Source organism: Eleutherodactylus coqui, chromosome 5, assembly GCF_035609145.1.
Source record: "Eleutherodactylus coqui strain aEleCoq1 chromosome 5, aEleCoq1.hap1, whole genome shotgun sequence".
Taxonomy (NCBI): domain Eukaryota; kingdom Metazoa; phylum Chordata; class Amphibia; order Anura; family Eleutherodactylidae; genus Eleutherodactylus; species Eleutherodactylus coqui.
This window is the reverse complement of record NC_089841.1, coordinates 202,190,164-202,205,564: the sequence shown is the minus strand read 5'-3', so window position 1 is coordinate 202,205,564 and position 15,401 is coordinate 202,190,164. Positions and strand designations below refer to the sequence as shown.

Below are 15,401 nucleotides of genomic sequence, written 5' to 3'. Positions count from 1 at the left end.
TTGGAAGAAAACTAAAGTAACAAGGAAGAAACTTTTTATTGCTCTGGATATATAAAATGCACTTCTTTAATAGAATGGACCATTTCCACATTATCTTTTGTCATGAATGTTTCTTATTTCCTTTCCAGTTGAGTAATTTGAAAAAGGTCACTTTTGTTGATTTGTCGGCAAACAAATTCTCTTCTATTCCAATTTGTGTCTTACGGATGTCAAGTTTGCAATGGTTGGACATCAGCCGTAATAACTTAAAGGATCTTCCACAGGACATAGACAGGTAAATGCTATCCATGCTCCAAATCTGTGCTATCATGAGACTCAGTTTCATATTTGTGATTGACTAGCACATCTCATTTACTGACATCCAAGGTATAATTATAAAATATGGACAGAAATAAACAGTGTGATACGAAGTACCAAATAAGAACTCTATAGCACACAGTTACTGAATGCTGTCACCATAAAGTCAAATTAAACTAATTGTAATTGTGTTAATAGACAGACCAAAATATTCAACAGCAATATCACACTACGGTATAGAAATGTGTACATCATACTATCCCAAATACATACGTAGTGTAGAGCAGCAACTGAGGTGCAAGCAAAAGAGGAGGACAATACTTACATTCAATCCTCAAGGATACAAACTTTATTCTAGACATCCGTCCACTGCATTACCTGCAACATTTTGAATGGGAACTCCAGTCTTTGTCAAGCATGGAGTGCCCAGTCGAAACGTTGCAGATGATGCAGACGACTGATGTCTAGAATAAAGTTTGCATCATGAAGGATTGAATGTGAGAATCGTCGTCCTCTTTTGCTTGCGCCTCAGTTGCTGCTCTACACCATGTATGTATTTGGAACTGTATCTCTTGAATCTTGAAGTCGGGATCCTGTTTTAGAGCGTGCAACATTGTTTTTCTTTGCTCTCCCAGGAGGGATTGGTCTGTGGTGCCACAGTTACAACTTTGTTTCTTGTGTGTACATCATATTATCACATAAACATCATATTATCATAGACATATTATATCAGTCTTGTTCAGGAGCCATTTTTACCATTTTAGTTAATGACTAGAGTGGAGTGAACATACTCCGCCGAGCTTGATGCTCGTTCAAGTATTAGCATACTTGATGGTGCTCGTTACTCGAATGAGCATCAAGCCGTGTTCGACCCCGCCCCAGTTTTTGGCTCCTCCCCGCTGTGATGTGCCTGTTTTGGCCCCTCCCTGCTGCGACGCAGTGCGCGTCATTGGCAAATTTTTTGTCTGGCAGGGGAGAGAGAGAGAGATGAACTTAGGGAAAAAAAAAAAAGCTCGGGACCTGGCGTCCCACATACAAAAATGCTTGAGTCTCCCATTGATCGTCTCGAGTAGATCTCTCGAATTTTACGAAAAGCTCGACTTGAATAACTCAGACTCGAGCATTTGGGTGCTCGCTCATCTCTATTAATGACTATTAGTTGCCCAATGGCATTTGCCATTTTTTTCAAATTATAATTTACTGACCAATAGTCTTCACGGAAATTCACTTTGTGCTTTGGTTTTAGTAATCAGACATAGTTTGCTGTAATCTTCAAATATATCACATATTGAAGGTCAAGCATAGCTTTAAAAAGACAGTCCAGTTTGAAACTTTGTAGTACTACTATGGTAAACTGTCTAGGTCACTGTGGGACCACTAATATTATTACTACTACTGTACATACTATACTGAAGCGTCAGGCCGCCGTGGGAATACCCTTTATCAAAGGGTAAAACAAAAAAAAACCTCATGGTGTTAATGAAACATTTACATATCATGTGATCTCTATTGCTTGATTGGGTGGTATTGCTTTTAAAAACGAAGTTGGGAATGCTGGAAACGCGTAGGAGTCGTTATGATCACACTACCTGGATCATTTTTATGATGCAATGAATACAAGTTAATTTTTAACAAAGTTGGATACAATAACATATCCCCAAAAGTCCATTGGAGCATCCACATATACTCTCTAGCATTAGAAACTGGTTGTAATCATGAACTGCAGGATTCGATGAGCTGAGTTTTTCTTACTTGTTTTCAAATATCCATTGCGTTTACCTGGCACAACCACAGAACATGGAAGGTCCAGTGCTGCTGTCCCCGGATGCATTTCGTGTAAACAATACTATAGTACTATACGTCTATTTGGTAAGCATTTCTGGTTGAGATTGTTAAGTAGGCAATGTGGTTGGCATTATGGGGACACCTACTGGCACTGTAAAAGGCAGCGTGTCTAGCACTGTATATAAAGTAAAGTGCAGCATAAGCTATAGCAGTTTAAAAAACAGGATTAGCCTTTATTCCCAAGGGCTATTACAGAGAATACTGTTTAGGGTGTTAATTAGGTTTTTTATATGATAATCAAAAAAAAGTTATATTTTAATGAATAGGACAGTAGCCTTTCCTGTGAACCTGTCAACTGTACATGGGTATTTGTGTTTGATGATGTTTAGAGGGCCCTATGGCTGGTACTGTATTCATTGCTGCAGTGCCGTCTTTGCAGATGTAGCAGCAATTTATTGGGAATACCTTGGAGACTACAAGTATTCTTACAATTTTATAATATGGTATCTTTGCAATCCATAGTGAATTATAATAGCAGCAAAGTGGATAAGATTGTAGCAAATCTCTTCCACATGCTGCAGGAAAAAAAAATGTGCAGAAAATCAATTTGGTATAGATTTTAACCTATTCACTACCAGTCATTTTTCGGGTTTATGTTTTTGTTTTCTATTTCATTTAAAGAGCCAGAATTTTTTTTCCATCGACATAACAGTATTTGTATTTTTGTAGGATTGGTTGTATTTTTAATAGTACCTTTAAACTCCTTCAGTAGCAGGTTTATTATTACCATGTCATGCCTCACAGGGCAATTTAACCACTTTAGTTAGTTACGGGGTTAAAAAAAATGTCACTTTTTTATTAACAATTTAAATTCTATGATTTTGTTCAGAACTTGGGAGTGTAATATTTTTAAAAATATTTAGAATTGTTTAGGAGTAGGGATGAGCGAGCGTACTCGCTAAGGCAAATTACTCGAGCGAGTTTTGCCATTTTTGAGTATCTTTTGAGACGAGCGGGCATGTACTCAAAAATGGCGATACTCGCTCAAGTAATTTGCCTTAGCGAGTACGTTCGCTCATCTCTATTTAGGAGATATGATGCTACTGCCGCCAGCCCCATTGAAAGCGATGGGATGCACGCAACCCCAGCAGTGATTTTTGGGGAAGGGCTTGAAATATAAGCCCTTACCTGGAAATCCTCCCTAGCTTGTGTAAAAAATAAAAAAATACATATACTTACCTCTTCGTTGCTGTTCGGGTCTGTCGGGTCTTGCCGCTTGTCTCCCTGCACTGATCTGAAGTGCTGTGTGTGATTGCCTGAGCACTCAGCTAATCACAGGCAGCGCTCAGCCATTCATTGAATTCAATGAATAGCCAAGCGCTGCCTGTGATTGGCTGAGCGCTGTGACCAATCACAGGCAGCTCTCAGCTGTTCTTCAATAAATGGCTGAGCACTGCCTGTTATTGGCTGAGCGCTCAGCCAATCAGACACAGCACTTTCAGCAGGTGGATGTTCTAAATTCCTGCCGGCTGAAAGATCTTCAGTACAGAGTCGAGATGCCAAGCAGCAAGACCCGCTGGGCCCTGGCAACAGCAGAGAGGTGAGTATACATATATATTTATTTTTTACACATGTTTAGGATGATTTTTGGAGAAGGGCTTATATATATATATATATATATATTCAAGCCCCCACCCCCACAGTGTTCAGCACTGTCACAGTGTTCAGCAATGAGGGAATTCTCTGCGAGGTTGAAGGAATCCTCTGCCACTGCTGTTACAGCAGTGGCAGAGGATAACGATCATTGCCCATTGATTTCAATGGGGCCCAAGCCACTCTTGCGCATCGCATAGCATGCTTTGGAGACCAATTTAAATTTTTTTTCTCCAGAATGCATGCCTGACGATGGAGTCAAGCAAGGGGTTAATCTAGCAAGTATTTGAAAAAACTGTACTACTTTGACAGTTGTTAATATGGTAGGGAAATCTATTGGTATGACGATACTATGTTTTTATATATATATATATATATATATATATATATATATATATATTATTTTTATTTTTTTATCTTGGACTACTTTTTAATAAAAAATTATTTTATTAATAAAAAAAGGCTTTTTGTAATATTCTGTGCCCTATAATATCTTCATTTTTTTCTTTAACAGTGGTGTGGGGGGCTTATTTTTTTTTGGGGGGGGGGGTAAACTACAGTTTTTATTACTCCCATTTTTGTTTGCATACAATCACCTTTTGGGCTTAGTCAGACGGGCGTTTTTTGCCGCGATTTGCGCATGCGTCCGGCGATTTTTTAAAACCATTGCTTCGCAATGGTATCGGACACATGAGCGCTTTTTATGCGCTCGTCCGAAAAATTATAGAACAAAAATCGCAGATCGCACCTATCTGCGATCTGCGATTCCTCTTCGCTTCTGTATATGCGCTCAATGGGGCCGGCGGCAGCAGCGCCGACCCCATTGAGAACATATAGAAGACAAATCATTCTTCTCTGCCACAGCTGTAACAGCTGTGGCAGAGAACGATGTTTGCCCATTGAATTCAATGGAGCGGCAATACAGCCGCTCCATTGAAAGCAATGGGCTGCCGGTGTGCGCGGGGTGAATTGTCGGGAAGGGCTTAAATATATAAGCCCGTCCCTGCAATTCATCCTAAAATGTGTTAAAATAAAAAAAAATTGTATACTCACCTTTCCGCTGCAGCCGGAGTCCAGCCGTGGCCGCTGTCAGTTCTCCTGAACGGCTTTAAAATCCCCGCCTGCTGAATGATCTGCTCTGATTGGTCACAGCCTGACCAATCAGAGGCCGGTTTCACTCACACACCCATTCATGAATTCATGAATGGGTGAGTGACTGCTGCCTCTCAGCGCTGAGCCAATCAGGGGCAGGTCTGACTCACATCCATTCATGAATTCATGAATGGGTGTGAGTGAGGCATGCCTCTGATTGGCTCAGCGCTGAGCCAATCAGGGGGCAGGTCTGACTCACACCCCCTTCACACCCACTGCAGGACGGCTGCCCGGAGCTGCAGGCAGAAGGTGAGAATGCAATTTTTTTTTATTTTAACACATTTTAGGATGGATTGCAGGTAAGGGCTTATATATTTAAGCCCTTACCGACAATTCATCCCGGGCTCGCCCGCAGCGCATTGCTTTAAATGGAGACGGCTGTATTGCCGTCTCCATTGAATGCAATGCGCTGGACAGCTCCGGCCAGTTTCTAATGAAACGCGGCTAGGAGCAGATTTTCGGGCAATTTGCGGGCGACTTGCGCGCACCGGTCATGCGATTTGCGGATGCGCATCCGTCATGCGATCCGCAAATCGCGGCAAAAAACGCCCGTCTGACTAAGGCCTTTATGTGTAGACAGAGTGACGAAAATCACAATTCGGGCATTATGTTTTTCTTTTTTTCTTTACAGTGATGACTGCATTAAAATAAATAAGGCAATGCTAGATAGTTTGAGCTTTTTCACACATGGCGATACAAATTATGTTTTTTCTTATTTATATTGTCCTATGGGGAAATGTTTTTTTTAACTATTTTTTATTTTTAAAAATTTTATTTTACATACATTACTACATTATTTTTTTAAAGTCCCCTAGGGAACTTAAACTTTGCAACTGATAAACTGATTCTACAATATATTGCAATATATCAGCACTGCAGCATATTGTAGTTTAATTGTCAACCTATTAAGCCCTTCCCCACTGCAGGGCTTTATATGATTAACTACATGGCAGCCCTAGGAGCCTTCACTAGCCTCTTAGCTACCATGGCAAATATCTGTTCCCTGCAGTTAAATCATTGTAGGTGGATAGTGAGTCACAGGGGGTATTCTTCTCCAGCAGAAAGCTTACATACTGTGGCCAAGATTGACAGTGCATGCAAGCTATCAAACAACTGCAATCAGAACTTCAAAACTAGCTCCAACTGCTGCTGTTTGTGGCAGGTGGCAGCTTTTTCAAACAGCCAGCACCTTCTGGGTATGTGGAGGGCTCGGCTCCCAAGCCTGCCTTATATCCTACCTACACCTCTGTAATAATCACTAACAGCATAGATGAGGAAGTGGTTAAATCTACAGCATGTCAATCTATATTGTGGGATTTTACCCTTTGCAATGCATAAAGTGATATCCACAGCAAAACATGTGCCAAATCCACATATAGCATATGAGGATGTGATGCACATTTTGTTGTGGATTTGCAACACAAATGATTGCAGAAAATCCCCCCAAGTGAGCAGAACCTCACAGATATTAATACAGCTGCCTACTGGTCCGGGTGGATTTAAAGATGTTGATAATTCAATCTACTTGAAAACATAATTTATATTATGTCTAAAACATGATGGAAATTACAAGCTTACAGTTCAGTCTCTGATTGCATTTTCCTGATCTACATTTTGACAACATTGATTTATTAAAGCATGCTTAGAACAATATTAATGGATTGTTTCTCCTTCATTGTATACCAGGAGATAGATTAAGCACAGTCAATTATTTTTCTTTTATTTCTCTAAATAAATCACATTCCATTGTCATAGTTGATTCATCTCGGCTTTATCCAATGTCAATATTATTTATAAGGAAACATGAAATTATCACACATAGCATTCTAGCAATTTTACTGTAACCTCATCACTAAAGGTAATGGCAGCTCAGACGTTTCAGGTGTGTCTTACTATTTAGCTGTGATTCTGTCAGTCTTTAGACTGGATGTCCTTTTGGTTTTACAGAAGTCCCAATGAGGTGGTAAGGTCTACAAATCTGACACAAAGAGATATTCTAAAAGAATTGTAGCTATTGATCAATCAAATACTATTAAACCTTGTAAATGCTTTGAAAATATTCAACTCTACTTCTTAAAAATTCTACCGATTGACACATATGGTATTTTCATATAACGTAGTCTAGTAGAATGAAAGATACCTTAACTTTGTTAAATAAATTACACTCACCTCATTAAATCACACACATGATAATCTTTTTTTTTTCTTTATTTTAAGGCATATCTATAATTAAGAAAACAATCTTAGTCACTCCTTAGAAAGCAAAAGGTTCCCCTCTACCCCTTATGCTATTTATGCTAGCTTTAGAAGAGGCATCAACCTCCTGCACCTGTACATGGGAGGGGGGAGTGAGGCCAATTAACATAGGAAAAGGGTGCCCAAATAGGGTTCATCATTAGCAATTGGGCATAATTTAACCATGTGAAGCTTGATTAACAGCTTTAGTGATCAACAAGGTGATTGTTAGTGTACAACGGTCAATCAAAGCTGTGGAGAATCTCATTGGAGAGTAATAGCAGTGCACTTCAGAAGAAGCCCCACATTCAGAAGACTTGCAGCAGGGAGCAGCGTGGAATAAAAATTAAATTTATCAGAAATGGTATTACTAGCAAGTTACATACAGGTATATTTGGAGGTAGATTTGTCCATTATATATTTTATCATCACATGTTCCCTTTGGAATTTCTGACCACCTTACCGTAGCTTCTCAATTCGCATATAATTGTATGAGTTGCTCCAGATGTCCCGGGACTCTCATTTGTCTTCGGCATGGCCACAGCTTATCATGTTCAATGCAATCGAAGGCTTTTCTGTAATCGATAAAGCATATGTATACCTACTTCTGGACTTTTCCAAGATCCATTGGAGATTTGGAATTCAGTGTTTTGCTTCTCTTCCTTTGCGAAACTGGCACGTGCATCAGGGAGTTCCCATTTTACTATCACTGACCTGTTTTTGTATATTCTTTAGTAGGATTTTGCTTCAATGGGATATTAGGGCTATAGTGCGGTAGTTTGAGCATGCTCTTAGGTTGCCATTTTGGGAAGCGACACAAAAAATGATCTTGTCCAATTTTTTGGGCACAATTTGGCTTCCCAAATCTTGTGACTGAGTGCTGTTAGCATCAGGACTTGCAGGAGTTTGAGCAACTCAACAGGTATGCAATCAATTCCAGGGGCTTTCCAATTTAGTAACTAATTCAGTGCCTACTCAAGCTAATCCTCCAGTATGTCAGGTTCTACTTCTGTTAGTTCTTCTGTTTGCGGTTTTTGGTTTCAATGCGTGTTTGCATACAGTTCTTCTGTAAATTCTCAACATTTATGTTTGATTTGCTCAGGATTGTGTAATACCTTGCCATTCTGATAAAAATAATTGAGGTTGCATTGCGAGATGCCTTTTTAACATGAGTGAAGAGCTCTCTGGTTTGTCCTTTTTTGTTTGCTTCTTCCGATTCTATGCATTTCAACACCATTTTTGTCTTTCTTTGCTTCACACTGAAAGTGAGCATTTAGCCACTGGAAATGGTCCCCGTTTCCAGTAGCATTTATTTTTCATCACATGTCGGCGATTCAGATGGCATCTGCTGATAGTCAAGTTGTTTTTTTTGTTGCTTTTTTGCATGGTATATTTTCATTTGCCGTTTTGAATTGTACTGCTTTTAATGTTTTACTACTTTTTCAAAATAATAAAAGGGCTTGTTCAAGTTGTAGGTTTTTAGTAAAAAGCCTTTCCCGTGCAGAAAAATAACAAACCAACATATAACCACTTTTCCCGCTCCTACTGCGTCTCACATCAATGCTCGGTCTTCTGCTGCAGCCAAAAACAGTGCTCAGCGATTGATCTTATAAACATGCTGGGGCAGCCTGAAAATATGACATTAGAGACCCAGAGCAGGACACAGTGGGAGCGGGAACATGCATGCAATTACTAGATCAGTCATGCAATACACTGCAAAATGTCTGTATTGTACTGCATTGCCAGTGTTTTCACCCTGCCTATGGTAGGGTGTAGTAGAAGTACTGAGATTGCAGGCCTAGAGACCTTCATTAGGCCCCTGGCTGCTGTAACAACTGCCCAGTACCCACAATTGCCTCATTCATTGGGTGCAATGAAGTGACTGGGGAAGCCTCTTTTTTGCCCAATGAGTCAAATGCTGCAGTCGTATCTAAATGGTTAAAGGGCTGCTATCACTGTTATCATCATTCATGGCCATTGTAGGTTGGTGTCAGTTGTATAACATAGCTAGCACCCACAGCATATGGAGCGGGCTCTGCTTCTGACCATGTCCCATATATCTCTTCTGACTTTATAATGTCATATACATAAAATGTTGGGAATGTGTTAATGGCACCATTTAGAGAACATAAAATGTATTGAAAAACTCACAAGCTTATACGCAAAAAGAATCCATGATGATTTTTGCTTTTTTTATCTTTTGTTTTCATTTTTATTCTATTCCTAGTAGGGGCTGCCTACCTCACTTTGCTCAAATAACACATTGCAATACATCTGTAATGCTTATCAATGGACCTAACAGGTGTACATACATAACAGACATGTGAACCCTCATTAGGCTATTGGCTTCATCAAAACTCTGTGATGGCTACTAGGAGGAAGTTATATTAATAAGCTTACATACTAGAAGTAATGGGGTTATACAGAAGGTAAAATGGCTGGAGATGTACACAGTATGGCGAGGTGGAGAGTGAGGGATGCTATACACAGACAATGGTCAGACATTTAGCCGTGTGACGGCAGAATCGTTATGACTGCAGGAGCGGTTTATGACGGCTGGCAGGGATTGCAGTCAGTAGGTCAGGGAGCATGTTATCATGCGACGTACAGAGGAGTTTGTTTAGGGAATGCGGTATGCCTCCCTGAAGTGGTGCGTTTTTAGAGCACGCCTGAAGTTCTGCGAGTCCTGGATTGCTCGGGTAGCCTTTGGTAGTGCATTCCAGAGGACCGGTGCTGCTCTGGAGAAGTCTTGGAGGTGGCAGGGAAAAGTTGGAATTAGAGGAGTGCGTAGTCTAGTTTCATTAGCAGAGTGGAGAGCCTGGGTGATGGATTGAGATGAGGGAGGCAATATAGGGGGGCGCTGCACTGTGGAGGGCTTTGTAGATGAAGGTAGTAAGTTTAAATTGAATTCTGTATTTAACGGGCAGCCAGTGCAGTGACTGGCACAGGGCAGAGGCGTCCGAGTAGCGGCTGGACATGAAGATGAGCCTGGCTGCTGCATTCAGGATGGATTGGAGAGGGTAGAGTCTGGTGCAGGGGAGGCCGATCAGAAACGAGTTGCAATAATCGAGCTGTGAGTGGATGAGGGCAACAATAAGCATTTTTAGCATGTCTACAGTGAGAAAAGAGCGGATTCTTGCGATGTTCTTGAGGTGCAGCTGACATGTTCGGGCAAGAGATTGGATGTAGGGGGTAAATGAGAGATCGGAGTCAAATATGACCCCAAGGCAGCGGGCATGTTGTCTAGGAGTTATGGTGGCGCCACACACTGAGATGGAGATGTCAGGAGGAGGTCGGTTAGTGGAGGGTGGAAGTACCAGTAAGTCAGTTTTAGAGAGGTTTAGTTTTAGGACATGGTGAGAGAGGACATGGTGTTAGACACAGCGGATAAATATCTCCTTATCTACAGATTACACATGTAGTTAAAACTGTCCCATTGACGACATGCTTATTTTTTTATTGACATAAGACTGTATTTTATTTTACAGATTAGAGGAACTTGAGACCTTGCTGATGCAAAAGAACATAATTACCTATTTGCCGCTTGAGCTCACCAATCTCTCTCATTTGAAATTACTTGTGGTCAGTGGTGACAAGTTGGTTGAAATTCCCTCTGCACTTGAAGAAAACCCCTCCCTGAAGTAAGTTGTGCGGATTTGACAGACAGAATAGGTAAAATATGTTCCTTAGATATTTTTACTTGTAAAGGTACAATTGAAATTGGCCTCTAGTATGTCTTCCCCAAAAATCTTCAACTGGAAGTTCAGGTAAAAGAACAGGAGAAATTGCACCTACACATTTTAAGTATAATTGCTCTTTGCCATAAATAAACATCTAAAATATCAAAATAATGCAAAAATATATGTGCACATTCCCATTAATGGCTTTTCACGCAGAAATCATTGCACAAATCATTCATGTTAACAGACTGGAAGCCAAGATTATGTCTAACAAAGATTAAGCGCTGCAAACATTAGCAGTTACAGATAACAGGATGAAATAAGAATGCTGAAACATGATGTGGGTATAGTAAAGTGCCCCGACTCGCAGCTTGTGTGTACACACTGCTTATGAATATATGCAAATTCTTACTTATGCATAAATCCCTTGCCATATTTATTGAAATCATAAATATGAAAACTGCTAGCAATTTTCTCTTGTTTAATTAACCACACACATTTTCTTATCCCTGCTTTAAAAGAAATAGACTGCAAACTAAAGACTACAAAATGTACATTACAGTTCCTTAACTATACTGAAACTATACATGCATCGTTCCTTAATGTTTAACCATACATTATGTACAATATAAAATATTTATAGAGGTTGCTTGAAGCAGAAGGGAAAAGAAGAAAAAGGACAGTATCACATTTACATTGGAACCTTCGGTCGGAGGTTCCTTCACAGATCCGGCTCAAAATACCGGAAGAAAGAGCGCTGCATGCCTGGCAGCTGAGGGGAAACTGAACTGACACCATTATAGTCCCTCTGCCTTGGGATGGGGAGTCACACTGGCTTCTGACCCCCCCTTTAACCCCGTATCCAATCTCTGGAAAAAAACATGCCACCGGCACCTCAGGAATACTGCTAAAATCCAGCCGTTCCTTATCACAAACACGCTAAAGACACTTGTTGTCACCCTCATCCATTCCCGACATGACTACTGCAACTCACTGCTCATTGGACTTCCCCACACCAGACTCTCCCCACTCCAATCCATACTAAATGTGGCAGCTAGACTCATCTTCCTATTCAGCCACTTCTCAGATGCCTCTGCACTATGACAGTCGCTGCATTGGCTGCCCATCCACTACAGAACTCAATTCAAACTCATCTCCCTTACTCATAATGCTCTCTATGGTGCCACGCCTAGGTATGTCGGTATATCACCCATCACGCACACTCTGCTCGGCTAACACACTCAAACTAAACACCCCTCTAATAGGAACCTCACATGCTCACCTTCAAAACGTCTCTAGAGCAGCGCCGGTCCTCTGGAATGCTCTACCCCAGAATATCTGGATAATCCTTGATGCACGGAACTTCAGCGCCTTAAAGATGCACCTCTTCAAAGAAGCATATCAAACCTTCTGATCTAGCCCCCACAATGTGCCCTCTGCCCCTCCCTATGGCTATCCACTTTTGCCTATCATGTACCCTTCCTGCCCCATACCTCCTGTACTACCACCACCCTGTTTGTGTCCTAAAAACTGTATATCACATGTTATCATTGCATTAATGTGTTCCCCCTTGCTCTGCTGCCTGTACCTTCTGCTATCACCCCACCCACTCTATTTCTAAATAATTGAATACCACATGTAACTTTTGTAATTTCTGTAATTTACATATTGTTTGTGTTCCCCATGTACCTCAAGAGCACGCAGAATAAGTTGGCACTATACAAGGATTATTTTTATTATAGTCAATGGGTTCTATCCTGAGAAAGAGCCATTCAGCAGAGGGGATTCCCCTTTCCTGCTCCTCGAACAGAGCAGAAAAGCGTAACCCCGGGTGCAGGTGTGAAACCACCCAAATAAGGATCTATTTATTCCTTCAGAGCAATACCTCTGTCCATAAGCTGCATCTAGAATTGTGGTTCATTTCCGTAAACTTCAATGTGGATGAGCTGAAATACCAAACACATGGGAAGATGGGGTGTTGGTCATGTACCGAAAACAGATTATTTTTTTCTAATCCTGGACAACTCATTTAATATATAATTAACTAGCCAACTGGATTATTTGTAAAAATAAGTCAATGAGGCCGTTCCAGGTTTACAAGTTCGAGGTGAAAGTCTAGAGGGTTTTCCAGGTCTCCATATGCTAAATATTTCAAGCACAGCAATTATGAAACTATAAAAGGTCTTTTTAAAGGCCCATACTGCACAGCAATACTATACATGACTATTATCTTACTGTCTGATTGCAGAACATCACATGTTTGCATATAACCTACTGAGTATAATAACTGTACATGATGAGAAACGAATACTTGGTAGCAAAATGTCTATGGATTTAGCTATTTAGAAAATAAACAACCGTTTTATTGGTGAAATATACTGGGCATAGTTTAGAAAAACGGTAGTTCTAAAAAATTCAAATTATTGCATTCTCTTCTCAGATATGTCAAGCTGCTTGATAATCCCCTTGAAGGAAATGAAATCTTAGATATTGAGAATGAAGAGGAAAATAATCAGGACCGTGAACAGTTTGAGAAAGAATTTATGAAATCCTACATTAAAGATCTTGTTGCAAGAGGTAAAGTACATAAAATAAGTATGTATTTAGGAGTTCATTTCCATTTATGCACTGTATCTTCAAATTGGGCAAGAAATTGATGAAAAAGTGGCCACTTAAAGTGTAACTTTACTTTCTACAAAATGTTTCTCTGGGTTTGCTTGTTAGCTGAAATCGAAGTCAATAGAAAGTGTATGAGCCAGTCTTCAGCTAGCGAGCAGAGACAGGGCTCAGATGAGCATTTCTGCTTGATTAATCTAGTGATCGTGGGGGTCAAAGCTTTTTACGTGTTCCTATGACATGTCAAAATGTTTGTTGTAAGTACAGTTACATTTTTTTGTCTACTTTTTGTAGACAGTCAAACAGTCCCTTTTGGTTAGAAGGGCAAATGGAAAAATTACATTTGTGGGTGGTAAAAGTTAGTACCAAGACCTGTTATTCACATTAATGTCCCTTTTCTTTAACCCACATCCTAAAATATGACTAGGATACTGTTATGAGGATACTTTACATGAGCTGAAGTGAAGTGGATTATGACATACATGTAGCAAGAATGTGAATCCGAATGGATTCTGCAGCAGTGACAGGACACATACGTAGTGCAGCCAAGACCAGGTGTACAGTTCTGGACACCAGTACTCAAGAAAGACATTGCAGTGCTTGAGGGCTTTCAAAGAAGATAAGGTAAAGTCCCCTGGTTCAAGCACCAAGTCATGACTAACGTTTTCTTGGCAGGCTGCATTTGCAGGGTGGTTTGCCATTGCCTTCCCCAGTCATCTTTTTAGCCCCCCAGCTGGATACTCATTTTACCGATCTTGGAAGGATAGAGGGCTAAGTCAACATTGGGCCAGCTACCTGAACCATGTGGAGATCAAACTCACAAACTTCAGGTCATGAGCGAGAGCTTAGGACTGGATTTCTGCTGTCCTAACACTCTGCACCACACAAAGAAGGGCAACACAATTGATAAACGCAATGGAAGGATTAGAATGCCAAGAAAGGCTGTCAAAACCAAGATTATTCACCCTAGAAAAAAGACAGTCACGGGGCAACCAAATAACTATGTATAAATGCATTAGGGGACAATACAAGGATCTCTCCCGTGATCTGTTTATACCCAGGACTGCGACGGTAACAAGAGGGCATCTTCTACATCAAAAAGAAAGAAGGTTTCATCACGAACACAGAAGGGGGTTCTTTACTGTAAAAGCAGTGAGACTATGGAACTCTCTGCCTGAAAATGTGATGGAAAAATAGAGGAGTTTAAGTGGGGACTAGACGTCTTTTTACAGCACTATGACATTACATGATATAGACATTAAATAAATCAGAAGGGTTGTGAATAGGGGAATCTTCCAACTGCCAGACTCGGGAACCTTCTCTGCTGCTCTAGGGATTACTCTGACTGCCATTAGGGAGTCGGGAAAGAATCTTCTGCCACAATAGGGTTTTTTGCCTCCTGGGGGCGGAAACAGGCTGACATTTGTCTTTTTACAGCCTATGTTACTACATCTCTCAAGTGAGAAATCTAAAGGGTGAGACAGGAGAGTAGTGGTTTGAAATCACGATCCAGGTGTAGAATTACAGGAGCAGAAGGCCAGAAGCTAGGGGGTAACTGAAGTCCCTCTGCATACCATACCACAGGACTTTTTGACACAGTCTGACCTATATTTGGACATTACCTATATCCAGGCTGAATTACTGTCAATAAACTTAAGTGTTCCAAGTTTCTGCATATGCTTGACAAGGGGCGTTAAGCCTGAAATGTTGCAATGGTGTACTTAGTGTGAACATCGGGACTGTTTCAATAAACCTTATGAGCAATTTAAAAAAAAACCTCAGTGTGTGCTGTCCAACTGTTTGCTTTTGGTTGCATCTCAGACATGTAGGGCAACTGCTTTATGGGTTCCTACCCTTACGCAGTGTCAATTTAAATCCATGTATGGAAATAACAAATCTTCCAAAGTAGGTCTACTTTTACATGGGATGACTGTCAGGTGCTTGACAGACATTCCAATTGCTTTTTTGAGAGGATTACTCAGA

General features: G+C 40.6%; 1 protein-coding gene across 1 annotated transcript in view; it reads left to right on the top strand.

Moving 5' to 3' along the window:
* Window positions 1–15,401, top strand: part of LRRC2 (leucine rich repeat containing 2) — a 218,945-nt gene that overhangs the window by 200,433 nt on the left and 3,111 nt on the right. Inside the window, exons 5-7 of the mRNA XM_066601996.1 lie at window positions 129–274; window positions 10,611–10,763; window positions 13,243–13,379. Coding sequence (XP_066458093.1) covers window positions 129–274; window positions 10,611–10,763; window positions 13,243–13,379 — 436 coding nt within the window. The remainder of the gene's footprint in view (window positions 1–128; window positions 275–10,610; window positions 10,764–13,242; window positions 13,380–15,401) is intronic.